The following is a 25,472-nucleotide window of genomic DNA, read 5'->3' as shown; positions in this document are numbered from 1 at the left end:
TCATAAAACACCAACATCAGACTCATTTTCAGGGAGCTCAGAAAAGTTCTCTAAGGGCTTCGTACCAAAGCTCGCTTTCTTCCTGGAACAATGAAAACAGTATATGGCACAGGCATTTAGACAGGATGCAGGGCAAAAAGACTTAACAGTGTCAGGCAGTGCAGGGACAGGGTGGTAAATATGCTCGTCCATTCAGCGGCACATTTCTTTGTAAAGGGGCTTGATGAGAAAGTGTGTAGCAGCTAGCATCTGCTTAAATGAACATCTTTTTCAATAATCACACACACTTCATATGAAATCCTTAGGAACCCCAAACATGCTCTTTTCTCAGCTCACCTCAGGACATCGCCTGCAGTACCAAAAGGAGGAGCCCAGCCTTTGTTTCCAGGAGCGTTAAGCTCCCATACTGCCAAACTTCTGTCCTTTCTCTGCCCCCATGTTGCCCCCTCACTGAAACTCTGGACAGACTGCACATACAAACACATACATAAGACTCTAAGCTGCCCATCACCAATATAACAGACTGCCCTCCTCTGACCACTTTGGCACTACGCTGCATCTCTCCACACATACAGACACACACACACACACACACACACACAGATACACAAGACTTAAAACTTCCCATCATCATTTTCACAAACCAGACTGTATATTGTAGTAATTATTATTTATTGTCTATCTCTATTTCAAACTTTATTGTGTGCCTTGTTTTAACATGTGCTGTGTTTACATGTGTTGTGTTTACACGGTCACTGACAAATGTACATGCTCCAATTGTCCAATTGTCCATGTACCTTAAAATTGGCCCTTGGGAATAAATATAGTTTGTTGAATTGAACTGAATGGCAGCAAATTCAGGTTCTACAGCATAAATTCGCACAAAAACAAATCTATACATAATACATCACATACATCATATAGACAGCAGACAATATGCTTTAGCCCTGTCACCTTAAAAAACATAAAGATCCCAGCATTAATCATGCTATATAAGACCTAGACACAGATCAGGTACAAGGCGTTGGCTATAGCAATGGTTAATGGTGGTTAGTGTGTCCCATTAAGCTGTGACAAAATCTCCAGTCAGATAAATGGTGTTAAACTGTAATGACAGAATTAAAAGGTATGATCTCCCCTCAGCCCACAGAATAAAATATGATCCAGCCCTTCTTGTTCTGCCACCCTGTCCCTCCTCTCTCCCTCACTCCTACAATCCCAACAAAAACATAGCAAAGTCAAGTCAAAAACATGGCAAAGCCAGTCTGTTAGCAAAGTAATGGTACAGATGTATCCGTGTTTCACCTACACAATGTAGCTGGACAAAATGACTGAGCTCATTGATGACCGACCCTGAAAATGAAATCCCAGAATGATGTCTTAGAGCCATCTGTTCACCCAACTCCTGACAGTGTCCTGATGCCTGCCTAGTTCAACCGAGTGGAAAAGACAAATGAGAAGAAGGCAAAAGAAAAGTTTAATGAACAGACTTGTCTCCTTATGAAGACAAAGTTAAGACAAAGGGATTTGTTTCTCTGTGGTGTTACTTTTCTCAGTCATCACAATATACAGTAGTTGAGTGGTTCATGCTGGCCACATGCTGAGAAATTCCCCGTTAGACTTTTTAGGGGATTGTCCCTCTACTAACGAGTCAACAGAATGTGCTTCCAAAAAATTCATAGCCTTTTCCAATTCTAACTCATACAGAAGTCAACTAAATGACAGGTCTGTTTAAATATAGCTCCGAGAAATGTGACAGGAATCATCCCAGAGAAAGTCCCTATTACTGGATATCCTGTTCAGGACAGAAGCTGATCCATAAAAATGGATCCAATCACAATTTCATTTGACAATTGACAGTGTTTCAGAGCCTCATCACAGCAAACTGATATTGTGACATCAGGTTGTCTGCAAAGTTAAATGCATCAATGGAGACGTGGGCAATCAATTAAATTATCTACTAACAATTCCAAGCATCAGTCAATGTGGTACTATTAGGACACCATGGTCCCTGTCCTCACAATGACTGAGTGCCAATTAGGGGGCAGCATTTCCACATAAATTGCATTTAAAAGCTATTTGGATTATAAAAGTGCAGCTAGGCTGTCCAATTTCAGCGTTCCTTTAGGAGCATTTTCAAGCTCTTTAGTTTTAACCAAGTTTAAAACTTGGGACTTTGAAAGCTTGAAAAAAAACTTTCAAATAGTTCTGTGTAGTTTTCTAGGTGACAGGAGCAGGTCTTTGTGCTCTCAGTGATTTAATGGCATCGGTCCTCTTACAGCATCGCAAATCCTTCTGTACTTTATCCACAAATCTAAAAAATATTGGAAATGTGAACAAATTTTGGCATTTAATTTTTCTCTGTTGTAACAAAACTACTAAATGTAGCCATATACAGTAGGTATGTAACAAAATATATTTGTCTGTAAAGGCCTTAATAAACTAACAAACTAGTTTCTATAATATGACAGCCAGCCGACTGAAATTATTTTTAACATCTGTGCTGATTGGCCACATTTAGAGGGGCAGTGAAGAGCAACTGTAAAACTTTAGTCAACAAAAAACATACTTGGATTTAAATGTAGTATTTTCATTTATAATTAAGACCAAGTTCTCTCCATCAAACTTCGGTGTAAAATCAGAGTTAGGGCCAGAGGCAGGTATCCCGTACAATACATATTTGTTCCATTTGAGAATGACACTTGTGTTATTGACTGAATAGTGGGAGATAATGAGAACAAATGCTGACTAGTTTGTTGTGCTTTCAGTGTCACACCACCAGACCTCTTACCGTATGAATCATAATGGCAGTAAAAACCTGTTGTGTACATGTAGTTACAAAAATCCCCCGAACAGTTCATGAAGGTTTGGACCTTACCTTTAAGAATGGCTACTCCCAACATGTTGAAATACGTCTGCCTTTACAAAAAGTATGACATTGCAATGTAGCCAAGACGCACACGCACGCACACGCACGCACACACACACACATATATATGATTTATAAATTAGATTAATATTTCTATATATTAATCTGCCTGAGGGTGAGAAAAGGTCACATATCTTTTCTACAGAGTTGCGATCATGGAAGGAAGCCCAGTCTCTTTAAAGGCAGGATTATGTTTTGTCTCCGGCTTTCTGCATTCAGTATGGTCTGAGTGGCCGGTGTTAGTCCAGCCACCAAGCTGTCCTGTGAGGTGTAACAGTGGGCTGTAAAATAAATACAGAAAGGGAGAGTGTAAATTGTGTGTGCCTGCATGCATGTGGCATGTGCTTGCATTTTTCCATTCCGCCCATTTTCTGTTTTGTATGCGTCACTGTCCAGGGCAGGTGGGTTAGTGTGTTGGGGAGTGTGTCTGTATGTGTGACTGGGACTGTGCATGTCCATTTGCCAGTGACATTGTGGCATGGCAATCTGGTGGCAGGTGGGTGGATAGCAGGTTGTCTTCTGAAGCGTCACCTGCAGACGGAGGGAAAAAAAAAAACCATTTACTTCAGCATGAAGTGATAACACAGAGTCATGCTTATAACGAAACAGTGATGCCTACAAAAGGAAAACACATGCGCTCGGCTTACCGGTGATGTGATGCCAGTAAGCCGACCGGGGCAGGATGGCAGTGGGTGTGCAGGGGTAGGAACTGGGCTCTGAACCCTTTGACATGAGCTGGGAGTCAGATACACAAATCATCAGTCACTCAAAACACATTGTAGAATAATATTTGCAGCAAAGTGCCAAATTAAGCGAAAAATCTGTCAACCCAGAACTTTAATACAGGAGGTTTCATGTGCTGCAGCTTAGTGTGATTGAAAGGCAGACGATCATCACAGTTAGAATCAGGACTGCAGTTATGGCAGTAGTCAGACACATTTACGTCTGTATCACTGATATATAGTTATTCTTCAGTGACTATGATCCCTCCAGGAACGTTTTTTTTTTTTTTTTTTTTTAAGCTATTTTAATGTACAGGATTTTGGCTGCATTCGTTTTTTTTTTTTTTAATCTTTTTGTAAAACACAAGCTTTATGCTGCTTTTGTTGGTAATCCTTCCAGTTGTGGCTAAATTAAACATACCCTAGTCTGACTCTCTGTCACACATCACGAACATGAAGCTTTAAGGCGTCTTCATTTTATTCATTAGTTTCCATGAGCTTCTGAGAAAACCAGCTAGCTGATCATCTAATCTGTTCCTTTCAAATGTATCATCAGTTTATCTCTTCATTAAATTATAAAGTGAAGCTTTATTCAGAGGGGTGTACAACGATAAAACGTAAATTAGGAGGTAGTTTTCCTCTATGTGATTAGATTTTGTAATGACTTGTGTGGTTTCGCGGCCCCTGGGGTGTCCATTGCCTGTGTTGGATGATGGCAGCAGCCAATTCTCACCCTGCTGTTTTTATTCATCTCCAGCAAAACCTTCTTGTGCTGCTCAGCGATAGCCAGTGTGGAGGAGTGGACGCGCTGGTAGATCTGCTCTCCTTCTCTGGTTTGGAAGGTGTAGAGTCCTTCACCGCTGTCGCACATTCTGCACACAGCAGTGACTCAATATAAGGCTATTATACAGTCTAATCTAATCAATCAGTCTCTTCCAACACACCCACCTGTTTGTGTTTGTGTGTCTGTGCGTGTGTGCAAGCATCCAAGTATTCTTAGACTGAAATGTAAATTAATACACGTACATACACAAACGCACACGAACATCTATTCTGTGGTTGTGAGCAGCTGCTTCATCTTAAAGACACTTTGATTAAATGAAGTGAATGAGTGTGGCACCCCTAGCTTCCCTCTAGGCCTCACCGTCCAGCTTCAAAGGTGAAACGTGTGGCATCACGCCCATAGCGTCGCAGGGAGCAGAGTGGCCAAGTAACCAGCTTTGTGCGAGGGTTGTGAATGTCCCACAGGTAAATGTTCTCGTGGGTGATCTGCATCATGCACTCGCCATAGATGTCCAGATTGGGACAGGGGAGGAGGAACACGTTGAAGCGCTCTTAGGAGACAAGCAGAAGCGGGAATGTTGTCAGGGACTTCTTTTCACTGCGGTTTGAAATCAGAAGTTGAAGGTTTTTGCTCTAAATTTACAACCTAAACCTGAGAAGTCACATCTCACCAAAGTCCAAGTCTGAGTCAAGTGTCGGGTGTTTTGTGGGCAAGGCCAAACTGGTGGCAGAAAATGAATTGCTTGAAGTTGGTTCAAATGACTTTCTGTCACAGCCATCAGTCCTGTCTGATCAAATGGATTGTAATCGTCAGCATTTAGCTCAAAAAAAGGTGTTGGACGGTGGGACTCCGCTCTGTTTTCCATCACATGGATTTGACGTGTTTCTGGCACCAGTCCACACATTAATTCACATTGATTCTTTTATTACCTGTATGCTCACACTGCACCCCAGCAGCCAGCAGGTCAGGCTCACCCATGCTGATATCGTTGAGCCGCATGCCTAAACATTCTATGGACAGCGTCTTGAACCACTCCTCTGCCTCCAGCTCTATAGTGAGAGAGGAAGAGGGGCAGCAGAGTAATTAGATTTTATCTGTCTGTTAGTGTACACGTTATCATGCTGCTTTGTATTGTAAAGAAGAGGAAAAATTGAGTCTTTGATTTGAGATCAAATTTAAAGGTCTATCAGGGGTGACTAGAAATCTAGTCACAAATTAAAAGATTTATTTTCACTGACTTTATCTGATCTTCCTAAAATACACTATGTTTGTATTCAAAGCCTATGAAAGAGTCTTCTGTAATTGTTTGACTTCTACAATCTTTTTATTAATGACTTTTATCTTAATATTTGAAGCTGTCGGTTTTATCAGTGCCACCACCTCAAAGCTACTAGCATCCACTTCAAGCATTTCTAGCGCTTCTTCCACAGTGATGATCTTCTTGGGTTGATGTTTTACAATTTTTGTTTCATTAATGGCACCACGAGCTGCTTCCCAATGCATGAACACAGCTACTGTGTTTTCGTTTTTGTTTTTCTGGGTTTGATCCAAGTGGCGCACACAAGAGACAAGACATGACACCGAACTGACGGTGTTTGGATCTTAAAAACACAAACATCATATTATCTTCTTATGGCTATCTAAAACGGAGAAGTTACAATCAGGGAGCATTCAAGACGGACACTGACAGCTGGTCTCTCCTGCTTACTGTCATCAATCGGTTGTTTCCATATCATATTATATGATGTCATATTGGTGTTTATGATATTTCATGCAGTGACTGTGTATGTTTGTGTGTGTGTGCAAGCATCTGTGTCCATATTTTACCTGACTCACAGGTGAAGGTGCGTGAGGTATCATCTGTAAACACAATCGCCACAGCCTGACGCTTGGTATCCCTCGGCAACCGTGTGACGTTCTTGACATTGCTTATCTCTGTCACCTAGGCAACAGGTTGAGAGTAACATAGTGGAAATCAGGGCCTATGAAAATCTTTCTTGTTCGTTGTTGGATATTGAAGTTAACAGAATGGAAACAGTGACAGTTGCCACTTCACTGGAGAGATGTAACGGTGACTTTTGTCCTAAAGGTTTTTAACCACATGAATTATGGTTGTTTTTCCACATCAGCAGCAGAAGCCATTAAAACACTGTAGCCAGATCACTGGTTTGTGTGACTGTACCTGCTTTTCTGTAAAAAACTGACTTTTTCTACATACAGTGTGTGTCAGAATGAAAGAAGGAATATAAATTTGTGTCCACTCGTCATGTTTGTCATCAGTACTGTGGTACACACACGCGCACACCTCCTTACCTTAGGACAGGCCCTGATGTAGGCTGACTTTTCATCAGGGTATTTCTCCAGACGACGAGGTCCTTTACTGGATGACTTCTTAAAAACCAGCCAGCAACGCCTATAGATCTACAACACACACACACACACACGCACGCACGCACACGCACGCACACACACGGACCAATGAAATGTAGCGTTCAATACTGAGAGACTGCGTGTTAATCAGGAAGCACTGTGGATAAGACTCTTGCATTCGGTTTTGGTCCATCAGGAATTGTCAGTACGGAAACTAAATGACACAGATGAGGCCTCGACAGAGCGCTCACAGCTTGTTTTCATCTTGTCTAATTACCTCACTACTTATGTTTCTTTCGCAGATTTTGAAATCACCTTAAAAACAGATAGACATCAAAACTTGGCCTGTTCCATTTCTATATGGGGTTGTTTTCTTTCCAAGTTAGTCCTCAATGTCTTTCTATTTGCATCATAAGTTGCCGTTCTGAACTTTCAGAAATGTGACTTTAGGGTGCTGGACCTTAAAGATTTAACCTTAACCGTTTCTTTTTTTCTTTTGCATAATACTTGTCTTCTCATCTTTGCATTCCCTGCCATCTCCGGTGATCACCTGCTCCAGGCCACGCAGAAGCCTTGGCCCCTGCTCTCAAGAAAACCCCCTTGTGTGTCTCAGCCACACTCCCATCCCTACTCACAGCGTCGGCGTCGCACTCTACTACGTTCAGCCAAAACACAAACAGGTCAACAGTAAGATGATGACAGGTGGATATGACCTGAACACTGCAGGGGATTTTGGGAGAGGAAGCCATGACTCACCAGAGAGAAATGACACCTGCAATGAGAATGCAGTGGATGCTATCACAGATGCATATGGGCATCTGTTGCCTAATCAATCATGTATCATTGATTTGGTTGTATTCTTAACGTGTTTTAATGAGGTGAGGGCAGTTGCTCATGTGTCACAAATAATAAAAACCACAATGCCAAGTCACTTGCTGTAAATACTTTGAGGAGTCTGTCTGTATTCTAACATTAATCTTTACAATGAATCTGCCATGACTACAGCTAATAAATACTGACATGAAGACTACCTGCTTAAGACTTTAATTTAGAGCTGCAGCCAAAGAACTTTTCCAATTAAGGTATAACGTAAAAATATTTAAAGTGTTTTCTGAAATAACCAAAACAGTGTTTGTTTATTAAATGAATGTGCATAAAAGAAACAATAATTCTGCAGCACCAACATTTCAGAATTACAGCTGGGTGTTGCTCTGCTGCTCGCAGTTAAACATTAAAGAGCCACAGCAGTAATGACAGTCATGGTTTCTGAAGATGTCCTTCTTAAAGTATAATGTTAGGAATGGCAGGGGGAACCTGCTAACAATGACATGTGGAGGGAGAAATTGTACCTTCTTTGGCTGTAGGTTCAGTTTACAGAGGTTTTGTTACAGAGCCAAGAAGTTTATTATAATTAATTTTATATACCTTTTTGATTTTGAGCCACAGTCGTTACAGTGTTGGTCCTTTTGTCAGTCTAAGTTTGTTTCAGTAGGATTTGCTTCTTCAATAATTTTCAGTTCAAATCATTATGTCAGTAAGAGTCTTTGAATGGACTGTTTCAGGAAGTATTTTTTAAAAGCAAGTACTCCTGTACTTTTACTCAAGTAAAGTTTAACTTGGCTACTTTCACTTTTATTGGAGGAACATTTGACCAGGAGGATCTGCACTTTCACTCAAGTACTGGAGCTGTGTACTTTTGTCCACCACTGAACTTCTCTCTCTGAATCTCTGACTAAGTGGGGAGGTGAGGAGAAACAAATGGAAAGGTCGCTCTAATTAACTTTTAGTTGGGTGTTTTTTAACCTCCAGCATCCTACTTCGGTGTGCACCAGCCAAGTACATTGGGAGTACAATGGCAGGTCCCAGTGGATACCAATGCTGTAGCACCAGCTTTATTAATGAGGTGAATTTGTCATTCCAGGTGTGGCGGGTGGCCAGCAGCGTGTGTTGTCTGGAGGTCAGCTTCACAAAGATATTTTAGGCTTGCCTGTAGCGTGAGGTCAGCCTTAGCTTTGCTCATTTATCACTCTAGTGTCAGACCATTTTACGAAAATAAATGCTCTTTTTTTAACATTTACATTAGGGCTGGGACTTTAATGCGTTAAAAAAATAACCAGTTAAAACATTTTTAACCACGCTTTCATTTGCACATTGAAACGGTGATCACGCTGACACGCGGTATGATAGCATGCTGGACAAGGCAGATGAGACACTGGTTAGAAGATACAACTCTTACACCCAAAAAAAAAACACTCCTGCAAACACACACTCACCCCCAGTTTGCGGCTGCGCATGCGTACGTATCCCTGCTTGACAATGTCGGTGAAGTTGGAGGCCATTTTTGGAGGGGGGGTAAACCGCTGGATGTTGCTGGGGAGACCATCCAGATGTTTCTTTCCTCCTTCAACCAGTCTCTTGTGTTTCCCTCCAATCTTTTAAGAATCCAGCTTCCTCTTTCAATTTCAGTCCTTCAGTCTTTATGCTTGGTTTAGTTCTCCTTTTTCTACCTCCACGTCTCTTCTCTCCCACAGAACTCCTCACGTCTCCCTGCCTTCTTCAACTGTCCCTTTTGTTCTGTGTTCCACGTTTCACCGTTGGATGGATTCCTTTATTTCTCTCTCTCTTAAATGCGCCTTTCTTTCAGTCACTCTTCATCAGGTGGGCTTTCCTCATCTCCCTGTTTAGTATCACTACAAAACAAACAGACAAACAGTCAGAAAACACAAAACATAAAATGATAAAAAAAAAACCCCAAATCAAATAAAATCAAATCAAATAAATGAAACATGAGGAGCGCATTATCTTCCATTATTCATGCTGATGACACACAGTGTCATTGAGAGCAAGTAAACAGGGATGCTGCTTATATGATGTGTGTGCACATCGGTTCAGGGCTATAAAGCATAACCAATACTGAAAGACTAAAACCTGCATTCTATGTAATGACCATACATCCATACATCCAAACAATATGTGTTGATGTAGCAGGGTATCAGCGTACAAACTTTCACACTGTGTGCGCTCTAAATTGCCCGTAGGTCTGAGTGTGAGTGTGAATGGCATTAGAGGGCTATTGTTGGGCACAGACAGAACAAATCCAAATATCCTCGGACATATCTCTTTTAATTTCTGGCCATCGGAACAAAAAAGAAAAGCAAGAGAAACAGATAGACATGTTTCCAGAGCAGATGAGGGGATAGGAACACTGAAAGATAGAAAAGAGGATACAGGGAGAAGAACGGGAGGATGGGAGGATGGGGAGAAGGGCAGTCACCATTAGTGCTGTCTGTCAGCGCTGGGACTAGCCAATGAACAGCTTAGCCAGCAGCTCACAGCAGGCTGTGTTTTACGGTTATTATATCACAGATAAGGGGCGCTACAGTAATGTCCACAATACAGTATGAATTTTTTTTTTTTTTTTCAATTTTTAATAAATAAAAGAAATTTGGTCCTCCTGGCTGCCTGCATAAAGTGCATGCCAGTTGCTATGCAACAGAGCCACGACGACCATACCTTTTTATTTCATCCCTTTCTTTCCCCCATTCGTCTCGCTGCTCCTTTATTAGCTCTGCATGTGATTACCATGTTATCTTTTTTTTTTCTTTAACTTGGCTTCCTTATGTTTTAAATAACTGCTAGCTAGCCTCTTTGTTTTATTCCTGTTGCTATTATGCTGAATGATGCTGGTCAGTGAAAAGCAATTTGACGTCATAGCTCCTGTATAACCTCATTACAGAGCAGCTTTGAACCAATCAGAATGCATGATGTGTTTGTTGTTATCAAATCAAAAGAAATAACACTAACAGACATACTTGGACACTCTATCACAGACTGTATTTGACATGTGAGTGTTTGTTGGGATGTGTGTTCATATGTGTTGTAATTGGGCCAAAGAAAGCAGTCTTCCACTCCCAGCGTTTCCATGGCAATGCTGTTCTTACACTAAACACTACTGGCATGAGTGTGTGTGCGTGTCTGTGCACGTGCCCATGGGTAACATCACACACACCATTTCTTTTGCTCCATTTGATACACACCCATTTTAATTATTAATGACACCCACAGTAATAACATCTCCCTTTCATTTCAAAATCACAAGATGGCGATGAAGGCAAGAAACAAAGACTTTATCTGAAAAGTAGACAAAAAGCAGTTTCAAGGTTCTTACCACAAACTGCATATGAAAATGGACATACACAAGAGTGGTAAAGTGAAGCAGATGCTGAAGTGCCTTTAACCTGTATTGTATTAAGGACCACCAGGGGGCGACTATGAGGAGATGGCACGCCGCTACGCACTTGATGTATTACCTCAGCAAACATTTTTCTAATGAGATTATGGTCTCATTCTCTATCTTAAAGTCTTCTTCTTTAAAAGTTGATGTCCACGTTTTAAAAGATGGCTGCATTGAGAGGAAAATAGAAGATACTTTTCAGTAGCTCACTTCAACAACAACTGTGGTGAAGACTGTCTGACAGGATGTTTCATAGATTTGTTCATTGGCTGACATGTCTGTTGTTGGGTCAGAATCCCAGCGTAAGGCCTTCTACTGCTCCTGTTGTGGGCATGGTTAACCCAGCGCAAGGACAAAGACAAAGCATCTCCATTATGGCCCATAGCAGATTACTCTGCTTTAAACAGTCAGCTAACAAACCTAGAAGGGCAATACATCGTTATACAGGCTCCATTACTGCAGCTTCATTCGAAGGGGTAGCTGAGCTGCAGTGCATGACAAGCGAACTGATCATTTAGAGGAGAGCTGCTGTCAACGAATGTAGTTGGAAATTTTATCCAACTAAATAAGGGTGAGATTTCAGCTGTAGCAGGACAGACATTTGGATGTAAGCAGTTAAGTTGCTTTGAAAATCTCCTCACCACCAGCTTAAACTAGCCCCGCAACCTATCGTTAGGATAGGTAGTCCTGCATAGCTGGAGGCTTGTCCCCGAGGGATGGGGAGCTCGTCTGGGCCACCTCTACAGGGGGAGGCTGGCAATCTAACACTACCAAGCGTTTGACGGACTGGACCACACACAGTGACCTGCCAGAAGAAGCACAGAGCAGGTCAGATTCACCACTCACTCACTCCTGAACTCTATCTTCTCTTTCTGAAAAAAACAAACAAAACAAAAACCTGCGGTAGTGGTCATATTATTTATTTATTTATCATTTAGTGCTAATGTAATGCTGACCACAAGATACAGCTTGTGTTTCTTCGGTAAAGACATAGAAGTTGTAGCACTTATGATATCAGATGATATGAGATGCAACAATATGAAAACGTAGATAATTGCAATTAACACTTCTCACTTTTAACACTTTGGTACATAGGCAGGTAATTTTTTTACCTGTAGAATTAAATCAATATCTTTCACAACAACAGTTTGCTCCCTTTGATCTGACTGGAAAGGAGTCACTTCTAGTAATGATGTCACCGCCAGCTGTATGGAGCATTAAGGGGTCTTTCAAATTATTGTTTTGATTCTATGTTGTAAAACTTCACTCAGTCTCAAAGCACTGATCAACTCAAGCAACTGTGAGGGGACGGATTTTAGCAACCACATCAGCAGAGATCAAAACAAAGCAAAAAAAAAAAAGAGTTCAAATATCTTCTAATGATGCCTTATGTAAGTACATGGTGGTTTTCCGGCATTAGAAGATGATAAAATGGTTGTGAATGAATCGTGCTCCACATACTGTATATTTGTGGTTTCTGAGTACCGAAAAACCTACCAGGTATATTTTTATTTGTGTTGTTTTCCCCTCTCAGGCTTCCTCCTGGAGGTTTGACAACAACAGTCAATTCGAGGAGATACAAAGTGAATAAAAACAAACAAACAAATAATGCGAGGTAAGATGGGGAGTCCAAGCTGCCTTGATGTTAGACATGGTTAGTTGTGATATTACAAAGTCAAAAAGCTCCTGAACGTGTGCTGTGTGCGCTGAGTGCTTTGACACTTTCACAGTGTTAATATGATCTAAACCTGCTTTAGAACATAAAAACGCACACGGAAATCTCACTTAATGGGACCTTTAAGGTCATCATGCTCCTTGGATGACAGCCATTTTGTCAGGCAAGGCAGTTGTGATCTTTGCTTATCAGCAAATGTGCTCTTTTATTGAAATCGTTTACATAATGGGTCAGAGTTGTTCTACTCTTCCCAGTCAATAATAAATGACGCAGAGGAAGAAGCTCCAGCAGGAGCTTTTTAGTGATTATAGGGAGACTAAAAGCATTTGAATAGACAATGAGTTTCAGAGTTGTAGTCACAACTTTCAGTCTTGGAAAAAGGAGCTCACGAGCAGATGAAGACAGCTAATGCGTTCCGCACAGGAGGAAGATTGTGATCCTCTGCAGCAGGGACGGGGACACTAGTCAGAGATGACCACAGGATGAATGCAACCAAATACAGATATGTCCTCACAGAAAACATATTTAAGAGTACAGGACACCTTATATGATCTTGGCAAAGCCCATAATCCCACTGAGGATGCTTCCAGTAACCCTCAAAAATACCTGACACTGTACAAATCTAACAACACATGCTGTCGCGGAGAACAGACAACTTCTTATCCACCCATCTGACAAACAAGCACATTTCCAAAATATTTTGAATGTTCGTTTACATTCTTCAACTTATCTGCAGTCATGCTACAGCAGAGCCTCATACACCCAGACATCAACTGCTTTATCGCTCTTCCATCGATGGCATCGCATCAACATCATGGCTCTGGGAATATTACAGACCTGTGACATGATAACTGTTCTACATGTGATTCTTCAGACAATTAAACAGAAAAGCCAAACAGGATCATTATTCCAAAGGCAATTAAGCCTTACAAAAACAAACGCACTGGAGGTGAAGCGTTCACAGACAAAGGTCAATGTTCTCCATCTCTCTCTCTCACAACCACACACACACAGAAACAGGCAAAAAAAAAGCACAGCAAGGAGAGATACAGGTGTGACTTCTTGGTTTGAACACTTATTCTTTCAGTTTATCATGTCCTCCAGGGCTGTCTTCAATGATAGCATGTATCCTATATCACATCCGATATCCTTCTCCCTTTTCCCCTCCCTATGTACTGAGCACATACACAAACAGACACAAGGGAGAGAGAGTGAGATTTTAGAAGCTGTCTGACTAATCTGTGCACACACACACAAACACCCTTCATAAGTTGTCATATCCTGAGATTTAAGAAGGCATTATTTAGCTAGAGGGAGCTCCAGGCCCCAGGTGTGTGTGTGTTACAGCCAGGAAGTCTATAAGACCCTCGCCATGTGATCTCTCTCTCTCTGTATGTTGCCTGCTGAACGCCAGGAGAGCGTCTCAGAAAATTCACTATATGAACCTGGTGTCCTCACTGAGGTTCTTCCACAAACATATTAAATAAGTAAAAAGGTCACAAGATGAAAGACATATGCGTGACAATCCTTTGCTCCAAGTTCCAGAAAACAGTGCACATTCATGATTCTCTTTCACTCTGTCTCTCTCTTTCGCGCTCACTCGCTCAATTTCACACAAACACAGATACACACACACGCACACACGAGATGCAGGCAAGTGCAGTTGAAGCTGCCTGTGTTGGTTACAATCCATTCATTTATACTAAGCCAGCAATTCATTCATTTAATTTCATGAGGAAATTAAAACACGGATTGTTCTGTACAAATGGAAAGTGAAAGGAAGAAGAAGACTGTATGAGTTCACAGAAGCCACGGTATGGAGCGGATGACACAATAATGATATGGAAAAACAATGGCCAGTAATAATCTGTGGCAGTAAAGTAGAAGGACATTAAAAAAAACAGGACGTTTCAGGGTTTCTACTATACACAGTGCCGATACAAAGTATTCATCTCAACGGATAATTCAACCTTTTATTCCTTTTATAAATGAAATCATGGTCAGTATAATTTGGCTGTTTGACAGAAAATTTTCAAAAATTACTTCTTTCATGTCAAAGTGAAAACAACTTTTTTTACAAACTACTGTCAATTCATAAAAAATATATAGAGTAAAATAGGTATTTGCATAAATAATCACCCCCTTTAAAGTTACTGACCTAATTCAACAGTCCAGCAAGTTGATGCCAACAGTGTCAAATTTAGTGAAATGGTGATCACCAGAGTGCAGTTGATGTGCGTCAAGTGACTGTAGCAACACAATCACTCTTCAGCAGTCGAAGCTGTATGGGAGAGTGGCATAGAGAAAGCCACTGCTCCCTGGAATTTGCCCAAATGTATGCAGGACACTCCAAGGTCAATGGGAAGAAGGTTCTTTGGTCTGATTGACTGATTGATTTTGCTTTTTGGCCATCAGAATAGATACTATGTTTGGTGAACACCAAATACTGCACATTACCACAAACACACCATCTCCACTGTGAAGCACGGTGGTGACAACATCATGCTCTGGGGATGCTTCTCACCAGCGTGCCCAGGAACGTTCGTCAAGGTAGAGGGGGACCATGAATGCAGAAAGATATGGCCAAACCCTGGGGTATAATCTGATCCAATCTGCATGAGAACTGCAACTTGGGACAGCAAGACAATGACCCCAAGCATACAGCAAAAGCTACACAGAAATGATTCAAACACAAGGTGAGTGTTCTGGAGTGGCCAAGTCAAAGCCCAGATCTCAATCCAATCGAGATTTATTAAAAAAAAATAAAATAAAAGCCTGATCCCAGAGTAACCTGACAGATATTGAGCTGTTTTCCTCTACGAAGGATGGAGAAAAATTCATTGACATTATTTTCTAAAATCTTTGTCAAAAAAGACCTTGACCTTGATTTCATCTATAAAAGCAATAAAAGTTTGAAACATCCAAGGGGTGTGAACTCTTTTTATAGGCATTGCACGTTGTGAATGTCGTTTACATAGGTTCAGAATAAATTAAGTTTTTGGAATTGAATTGAGCCAAAGCAGAGTTTTAAGTAATCTATATTTTGGGGTATATTTAAGCAAGGAGTTACGCCTCACAGTACAGCATGTCATTTATGACAAGAAACGGGCCAGGAACGAAATGCAACCCTCTGCACAGCAGAAAAACTTTGTAATGTTCTTTAATATTTTTGGCAAGTAGCACGGGTATTTTTGCAAAGTTATTTATCTTGGCTGCAAAACACATAATGTCCAACAATGTCCTGGTGGTTGGGTTGAGTGAGCCAGGCAAGAAAGCAAGCAAGCTAGCTGTGGCTATGGTATTAACCAACACATAGTTCAGCTGAAGCAACACAGCATCGCTTTCTGCTGAACAGCTGTAAACTGGTCAAAAAGGTTTTAGGCCCACTAATTTTGGTAAAAAAGCTGAATGGCTGCCAGGCTGGAAGGCAAGGATGCGTTACCGATGACACGGTCCCATTGGAGCTTTTCATTGGATCTTCTCATTGTTTAATACAGGCTGACTGTGATGAGGCTTGGCTACAAGTCATCTCGTTTACTACCATCCCTATTGGGGGACGTAGAATATAAATGAGGCATAAATTTATGACAGTTGATTTTGTGACTTTTTAAACATGTCAATTAAATTGATAAAAATGTGAACAAATTCGATTTTACAGTGTACATTTTGCAGAAATAATTGATAAACCAAAATCATTGCTGCAGCTGCATCACAATCTATTGAAAAGTCATGTAGTCACAAATAAACCCTAAATTTGAACCAGTGGCTAGAGGAAATGGAGACACATATTTGTTTAGTATCAACGTGATTACTAGAGATGACAGCTACAGTGACATTATTCATTGTGTCACATATGGAAAACAATAAAGAAGGCTGTGAGGCCCTGCTGAACACAGTACACAACTAATCTGATCTATTGTTCCACTAAAATGCTGAGTATTGTAGCTTTAAGACACAATTTTTAAATTAATAACATGCTAATTCAATTTTTCAAAAATACCAAGACTATGAACCTGTTACTGATCCAGGTTTACTCCAATTCAAGTTTTAAGTAAACTTCACAATATTATTGCCCAACTTGGTCATGTTTTCCTTTTTTTTTTATTGCTGTGAACAGTATGATTTCACTGACAATAGGATTTTGAGTGAAAGTGAAATTGGACTCAATAATCTTTCTGTATTTTTTTCCCCTATAAAAAAATGCTCAAATCAGCCACGTTTGTCCAGCACATTCCCACAGATGCTGGATTCAAATGAAATCAGTTTGTGAGCACCCATCTCTCATGAGCTCCCATATGTTGACTCACTTCCTTTTGACAGCGACGCAAGAGGATTGATATTGATGTCATAATAAGGGTGTTTTTAGGCTTAATACCAGATGTAGCAGGAAATTGCTAGTCAAAAAAGCAGCAGACAAACACACACACACACACACACAATTACTGGTGATGCCTTTTATGATGCTAACGTCATCTACACCGGTGTGCTCTGTCCTTATATTCCATTATGAGTCTGTCAACGTGGGAACGGGTTATCCTTCACCCTGAATGCATTTCTCCTCTCCCCTCCTGTATCATCAGAGTGCTTAATGGCTGCTGGGCTAACAGAGAGCGGTAGTTCATTAACAGCACTGAAACTGTAACTCCATCATCAGGAGAGCAGAAGTCCTGTGAGAAGCCTTTCACAGTGGGAGAAGAACCAGACTGAAGGTCTGCACAGCGACACACACAGCAGCACATAAGGATCATTTCACTGACTGTTTCACACTCAGCAGGTCTCCTTAACATGACCTGTGGTCACCCACAGATGTGATGTTTGAATGCCTGTACTTTGGTCCCCACCACCTGCCTAATGGTGGCGGTAGTGATGAGACAAACATCGTTGTTCTTCTTTTTTTTGGAATTCTTTTTGATTGTGCAACGAAGATTATCTTCATTGCTGAATGATCTACAAATACTTTTCCCAATAATTAACTAATCAGTGTAATAGTTTTAATTAAAAATGAGAACTTTGGAAACAATTTAAAATAAACTTCAAATGAATATCATCATTTTCCAGAGCCCAAAACCGATACAATGAAATCTTCGTTTATAAAACTTCCATCTGAAAGAGTCAGCATTCAGAGATATTTCTAAAACTGTTTCCCCCTTTAGACCAAATCATTGTTCCTTATTATCAATCAAATCAAAGTAAAGCTTTCTACAACAAACACATTTAGAGATACGCACCTCAACATGCATTTGTTTTTGTAAACGATAACTGGTAAAATAAGAAAAAGTTAAATAACCACGGCAGGAGCTCAGCGCAGCTCTCCGGAGATGTTACCTGCTCGGCGGCTGTGACGATCAGTCAGCTCCGGCTAAGCTGCAGAGGCTGCGGCCGGGCGGGGCCCCGTCTTCCAGCAAGGTCCCCGAGCCTGGAGTGAGCCGGTCCTCCTCCCCTGACCTTCCCGCTGCAGCGTCTCACCTGGCCGCGGTGTCCTTCCTCTGCCCCCCAGTGCTGGGACGCCTTCGTTAATCCCACCGAACCGCAACGGGCTAAACCTTCCGCCCTCCGACGTCGGTCCGCGGATGGTTTGTTTGGAGAGCACAGGCAGCGCCGATGCGGCTCATCGCCCCCTCCTCCCCGCGGCTCCCCGCACCTTGTCTGCGACGCTCCTCCCGCCGGTGAACCGTGCTGACAGGAGGGGACGGACACACACACACACACACACACAGACACAGAGAGAGAGAGAGACACACACACACACACACACACACACACACACACACACACACAGACACAGAGAGAGAGACACACACACACACACACACACACACACACACACACACAGAGAGAGACACACACACACACACACAGAGACACAGAGACAGAGACACACACAGACACACACACACACACAGACACAGACAGACAGACACACACACACACACACACACACACACACAGACACAGAGAGAGAGACACACACACACACACACACACAGAGACACAGAGACAGAGACACACACAGACACACACACACACACAGACAGACAGACACACACACACACACACACACACACACACACACACACACACAGACAGACACACACACACACACACACACACACACACACACACACAGAGAGAGAGACACACACACACACACACAGAGACACAGAGACAGAGACACACACAGACACACACACACACACAGACACAGACAGACAGACACAGACAGACACACACGTAATAAACACGCCCGGCCACGCGACAACATTGCTCGCCTTCTACCGTAATACTCCGAGGAGCCAGCCACAAAATTCCCAAAGCAGCCACTGCCTGACCTGCAGGTGGACACTCCGTCACCAAACCTCTAACACCACCTGTTCGACACTGGACTGCTCCACCTTTCCTTTTTTTTTTTTTTTTAATGAAGTGACTGTGTGAATTCTGGTTAACAACCAGTTCCTCCTGACTGTGAGGGAAAATGACTTTTCTCATCAAAATGTGAAGTAATACAATAAAATAAAATTCAAACACATTGTGCATTTATGCAGCAAAGCCATGGAACTGGGTATGTCCTGGGTTTAGTACGGTCCAGATTTATTCTGCTCGTTTTTCTGCCCTCTTTTCTCATAAGTAAATTGAGACAGAACTGAATCACCATGAAACATTCAGAAAATAAGTCTCTACACACACAACCTCACAATTTCACTGCCTCTCTCATGAATTTAAAGTTGTCAGTGTGGATGAGCTGGAAGAACTTTCAGGATAAAAACATACACAAACTTTGGGTGCTGAAATAGCAGAGGTGGAGGCGAAATTAATATCAGCTCCACCAGAGTGAACCAACAACATAAAGGGGCAGGCAGTTAAAGTGGAGCGCTATTAGCCCACATGAGAAGTTGCACATCAGCCATGTGGCAAAAATACAATTTCATTAAATAGGCAGTTTGAATAGGGTCAACTGGGGACCACAGTGGGAGCTGTGATGTTACTCTGAGAATGATAAATGAACAGGCTACTTTCTTGCTTGCATACACTGAGAAATGCTGACGTTTTGGGTGTAGCATCATTGTATTTCCTTTGATATGCTGGCTGTGAGAACTAACCGCATCAATAATCCTGACTGCCAATCAAATATCTAGCCAATCTGGTGAGGACATGAGTGAAAAAATGCAGGTCGGTGACGCTAAAGTGTGCACGCCTGCTGTGCACCGAACAGCTCAGGTCTGTATTCTGTATCAATGTATCATCCTTTACAAAAGTTAAGTTAGGTTTTCACAAAGCTGTTGGCCTGAAGAGCAGCACACACCTTCCTGAAGAGACAGAAATTTTCTAATGGTGGACAATTTCAAAGCTTTGTTGGCTGATTCTTCTTGCGGTTCAGCCACAGATAATTCAGCCTCTGTATACATGTGATAGTTGTCATCTTTTTGTTCTAGACAACACCCTTCACAGCAGACCTATACTGCCAACTGGTACGGCACCAAGTGAGTAGGAATCGGCTGGAACAGCATCCTATGAAATATGTGAGGCTCTGTTTTTCATCCAAGGATGTATCATGATTATGATAAATCAACCTGAACAATCAAAATAGTCAAGGAAATGTAGTTTTTAATGTTTTACTGCTAAGTAAATATTAATGTTGTACATCAGCCTGTACACAGATGTGGAGAAAATAAACAGTTGAACCTTCTGCAGGCTTCTCTGGGTGCAGCCTCCATCTAGAAGTTGTATGTGAAGGGAGATCTATCAATGGTAGCTACAGAAAATATATTCTGGATTACAGTCTCCCCCTCTAAACTGCATGAACACTTCTGTCACCTCCTAAAGCACAAAAATCAATCTCAACACACCCAAACACGCACACACACACAGCTCCATAGACCAAAACAAATGCAATGTATGTGTGCTAGGTGAAGTGCATGGGACACAACACAAATGTGAAGACTTGCAAGAGTGTAAAGAACACATTATATACACACAAATGGACCACACACACACATATATATAAACACAGATCAGTGGTAGAGCAAATGTTGACACACTGTTATTTGTTACATGACATATGCTCCTTCTGTGTGTAGTGCTAAAGTGTATCTCTTTTTGTGTGTACGGATATTGTTTACACCCGCGTGCATGTGTGTAGCGTGTAGCGTAGATTATTCACAAATGGGTGTAATGGGATCCATCTGGTGAGCCTGGAGAACTGGAACAGAATGTGTCTGGGAGAAACAGCACCCTTGTCTCCTCTCACACACACACACACACACACAGTGTTGTGCTGTGCGTATGTTAGTCTCACTTTCCCTCAGTACACAAATGGTCAGACCTCAAACATCAGTCATAACCTGAAGTGGCACACTAAAACATTCATTTGCCCAGTAAGCTCCTCTGAAATCTGTTTCTACCAGCAGCCCTGGCCTTGGTTCTTTTTCACACCTTACAGTTGAACTGCATCAGACAGATGTACTGAGCATAAAAACTCCACTGCCTTAATGTTATTGTGGTTAAAAGTGACCATTGGAAAGTTTTCCAGACTTCATTACTGCTTAAGAGACTAAATTACTGCACATCAATCATCTATCTATGATATCACATAAATACCATTAATCAAGGCTCAAAACTAGTCTAACAGAATAGAACACTTCCAAAATAGGGTGAGCTGTGATCCATATACAACATGATCAGGATTACAGAATCTGGATATGTGGTCTCAGGATAAGTAGCCATCTGCTTGTCAAATATATGTAATAATCTTAATGAAATGAGAAATGGAATCACATTATCATCTTTGTACTCTTCTTCTCCTCCATACAGTTATAATCACACCCAGTGTACTCTTGCTGTTGCTCAAGAGTTATTACTGACATCAGCACTCATTAAACTCATTCAACTTTGGTCCAGAAACAAAAGAGACAGGGAGGCACATCGCAGAGTGTAAAGCCACGACAGTCAGCAAATAACGGTTTTATGGACTAGGTACCTGACACAGTGGTGGTGCAGTGGTTAGCAGTCACTCACTCATCACCTCACAACTAAAAGGGTTTAAATATCGTGTTTGAATCTGAGCTCCTGGATATGGTCATGAGTGTGTGAGTGGTTGTTTGTCAGAATTTTCTTGTCTTGTGATAAACTGCACAGGTTGCACCTTTGGCTCCAGCGCCCTGAAATTCAAGCTTTTTAATGAAGCCTGGGACTTAGATGTAACACGATTGTCAAGACTTGACAAAAGTGTATCGCATAGTAACTGCTTTCTCTCGTAGTCTACTTTGATATGACCTCACAGACTAAAACAATAGCAGAAGAGAAACAGAGAGCAGGCTTTAGCACACTTGAGCGCAGAAGAGTTTAAAGAGGAGGAGGTTATGAGGCCCCGAGGAAGAACTGTATTGTGCTGACCAGCTTTATGCAATATAAAGGGGCTGCAGTGTTTACATTAGATAACATATCGATGTAACAAGTCCAATACAGCTCCTGCTGCTATAGCTGCTACATGAGGGGGTTGTGCTGAACATCCACACTGTCAGGGGACTCGCAAAAGTCTGAATGGAAAAAATAATAGAGGCAGAGATCAATTTATGAAAAACATCATAACCAACATTTTCCATGATGAACCGAATAGCATATTTTGATTGATCTTCTTTGTCTGCTGAATGAACACATTAAATGCCCTCATGAGTCAGAACATAAACATGTTTATTTTCTTGGACTTGACTTCTGTAACAGCCAGTTTTCATAGATGGAGTTGTGCTCACTGTACTGCAGCCCAGGGACTCTTCTCAAAACGCCCATCCTATTCTTTTTGGGGCGAGGTGTTGTCTTCCTGTTTTCCCTGAGTTTCTTGCATTCCCTTTCCTGGTGTTTCTGTTTGTCCCCGTTTTGTTTTGGTCTTTGTATGTGTCTGTGTGTGTGTGTGTGTGTGTGTGTGTGTATGTGTGTGCAGATAGGGTGTGCCTCAGTGGGGCCTGTACCAAAAAATGAAATTAGCAAGAAATGTTCCAGTGATCTGGCTTCACTTAACCTAACATCCTCATTGCCAATTTTCAGTCCTACAACGCCTACAACGACGTTAAGAACATAATAAAAACTGGAAGCTGCACTGATTTAACAGTTTTACAGAAAACAGCTTTCAAAGGATGGAACGACTGCTGGCAAAATAATGCCAACCGTGTAAAATCAGTAGTAAATGATAATATCCAACTCCAACTTCTGAACTTCAATCATGCAGTCACATATCTAAAAATAATCACTAATATATTTTTACAATACTTAAATTTTTCTCTCTACTTCTATACCAGAGTAAAGAAGAGAAGTTCCCCACAGAATAAATAAAGTATTCCTGATTTTGATTCCGATATCTAATTTCCCTGCTGTATCATAAAAGCTCTCTCTCGCCTGAGAGAGGCCATAATTGTATTGGGAAACAGCAAACCCATTAATCATGTGGGACTTCGTGGATAAACCGCAGTGTTCTTGTTTAGGTCTCTACATCAAGTTTACTTCTGAGCTAAAGTAATGACAGTCTGTGGAGCATCACTGCTCCTCTGAGTATCTCTGGAATCATATGGCTCTAAAAACCGACAGATGGAACTCAGTCCATCGGATTAATCTGTACCTCTCATAGAGAAGCTCCCCTGAGGGGCCAAACAGGCTTTGTCTGTCTTTGAAAACTCTTGCTCTTCTGAGGATCCTCAGACAATATTGTGCAAGCTCCATAGGGTCGTCCTACGAATGCGATGTAATAGATTGACCAGAGGGAGGGGCTTTCCTACCCACTGATCTCAATCTCCAGTATAGCTTGCTGACCCTAACCCATTTTAGCCATTCAGTATGAGTTACCATGGTGATATATCTGGATAAAAGTGATCCAGCTTCATAGGATGGAAAACCCAGGATTTAACCTGGACTTACTTTAACAGCTCCAAATCTGGATTACAAAACAGTCCCTAGTCTTTGCTACCAGCTCCTCAGATTATTTGTTTCCAAACATCAAATAAACAACCAGACTTCTGTCTTCCTGCAGTAGGGAGTACACCCAGGCCCACTTACCTAGAAAACTTGTTTTTGCGTTTTGACTCTTTGTCTACATATCCTGTCAGAGACCTGTATTTTGCTTCTCACCTGTTGCTCTGTCTTACAGTGTCTCTCTCTCTCGCCGCAGTAACCTACCTGACCCACAACAGCCTGTTTACTCCATGACACTCTGCACTCCCCTGGCCTCACACAATCACTTTGTCAAATAAATCTTCCTGTCTACTGCCACCTGTAGTGTTGGTGTGGTTGTGTCCAGCTGAAGAAATTTTGAGTAGCAATTTTTACAACGACTCTAGTGTTTAGTGCAGTTCCCCAGATGTGTGACTTCCCATGCTGACTTAACGACCCACTGCTGAGTTAATGACCTTCAGGTAGACAAATGCTTTCATAAAGAAACTAAAACTTCACGTTAGATGCATATGAAGACTGGCTACCAAGACTAGTTGGAGCTTTTCCAGTGGGCCACTGCACATTTGAAAAAAATAAGTATCACAAATAAGTGTACTAAGTAAGTGTTAATGGGCCAGATTAGCTGGGGCATTTTTACAACAAGAGAGAGTCAGGAAGTAGTAGTAGTAAAAGAACTAATGACTGCAAAGGAAGGGCTCCTTTGCCTTGCTTAATTTTTACTTTATTCATCTTCGCAACATTCTGACACAGTCTGTCTTAAGCTTTTGTCAGATCAAAATTATGAAACAGTGATGAATTTTCTCACTGACTGAGTCCACCTATTACTCTTCAACAAACAAAACGCTTGTTAACATAGGTTCTTCCTTTTGGAGTGCAGGCCCTGCAAAGTTTTCTCCAAAACCTTGAGCTCAGCAAGAGCCGATGAACAAGGTAATTGGTATCAGAATGTAGAATTCATAAAAACACGAATCTATAATCATAACAAAGTGCAGGCTTAAAGTGCTGCGATGCACGAGAATTTAATGGAGAGAAACAAATGAGTGCAGGTGTGCACACACACGAACTGGAATATTAGCAGTCATAAGAGAGTAATGTTAAGGCTGCCTACTAGAGTAAACATAGAGGCAGAGGTAGTCATATTATATCCCCTCTACAATGTAAATGGATGAGCAACTGCAGCCACTAAAGCAGGAAGGAGCCCTCAATCAACTAATGGCTCTCCAAGGTCCTGCTACACTACAATGTTTTTTTACGCCCTTATTTTTTTCTGGGAAAGTTGAATGTGCTTTCTGCTCCTTTCCATCAATCTTCAGCCTCCTCCAAAAATTCAGACAGCACTGCCCAATGTGACCCCACTATCCGAAGAGGTGAGAGGCTTCATCGGAGCAGCTGGGACTTTTAAAAACCAAAACCTTGTTCCATATCCAGTTCCTTGGATATCTGCTAGAGTCTGGCTGCAGCAGTGGGTCAGTTCACTTAGACTCCCATGTTAAAATGTTCAAATTTACAACAGACATAAAAAGATGCAAAAGTTTTGTATAACTCACCTATTTATTAAGTTCTATTAACGCTTAAAGTTATGTTTTTAAGTGACAGGCAGGTGAGTGTATGCTTGGCAAAAACTGCATTGAACTGAAGTCTTAGGTCCACACAAATCCCTCCTTCTGGAAGGCTGGGCATTAGGGTCAGACTCAGGCACTGTGAAACTTACTGAGCTTCAAAGGCAGTCCTGAGCAAACTGTGGGTGGAAGTAGAAAGTAGTGCTCTATGAGTTTGAAACAAGCCATTCTCCACTGACCGCTGGCATCAACACAACATTTTCA

At 41.5% G+C, this 25,472-nt stretch overlaps 1 protein-coding gene across 4 annotated transcripts; it reads right to left on the bottom strand.

Annotated features, from left to right (window-relative positions):
• Nucleotides 1-663: 663 nt before the first annotated feature.
• Nucleotides 664-18,373, bottom strand: dok4 (docking protein 4). 4 transcript variants are annotated; one of them, XM_029498177.1, is made up of 10 exons: nt 18,040-18,373; nt 9,079-9,495; nt 6,749-6,856; nt 6,263-6,377; nt 5,365-5,484; nt 5,106-5,222; nt 4,796-4,985; nt 4,385-4,523; nt 3,577-3,664; nt 664-3,460 (listed from the first exon to the last, which is right to left on the bottom strand). In XM_029498177.1, exons 2-10 carry the CDS (start codon nt 9,142-9,144, stop codon nt 3,336-3,338), a joined length of 1,068 nt encoding a protein of 355 aa, XP_029354037.1. In that variant the 5' UTR covers nt 9,145-9,495; nt 18,040-18,373; the 3' UTR covers nt 664-3,335. The 4 variants fall into 4 exon arrangements, with proteins under 4 accessions (XP_029354037.1, XP_029354036.1, XP_029354040.1 ...); XM_029498176.1 differs by having other exon boundaries at nt 6,749-6,848; XM_029498180.1 differs by lacking the exon at nt 5,106-5,222 and having other exon boundaries at nt 18,040-18,371.
• Nucleotides 18,374-25,472: the final 7,099 nt, after the last annotated feature.

The sequence above is a fragment of the Echeneis naucrates genome, chromosome 3 (genome assembly GCF_900963305.1).
Source record: "Echeneis naucrates chromosome 3, fEcheNa1.1, whole genome shotgun sequence".
NCBI lineage: Eukaryota > Metazoa > Chordata > Actinopteri > Carangiformes > Echeneidae > Echeneis > Echeneis naucrates.
Note: the sequence above shows the minus strand (reverse complement) of the source record. Positions and strands in the feature narration are given on the sequence as shown.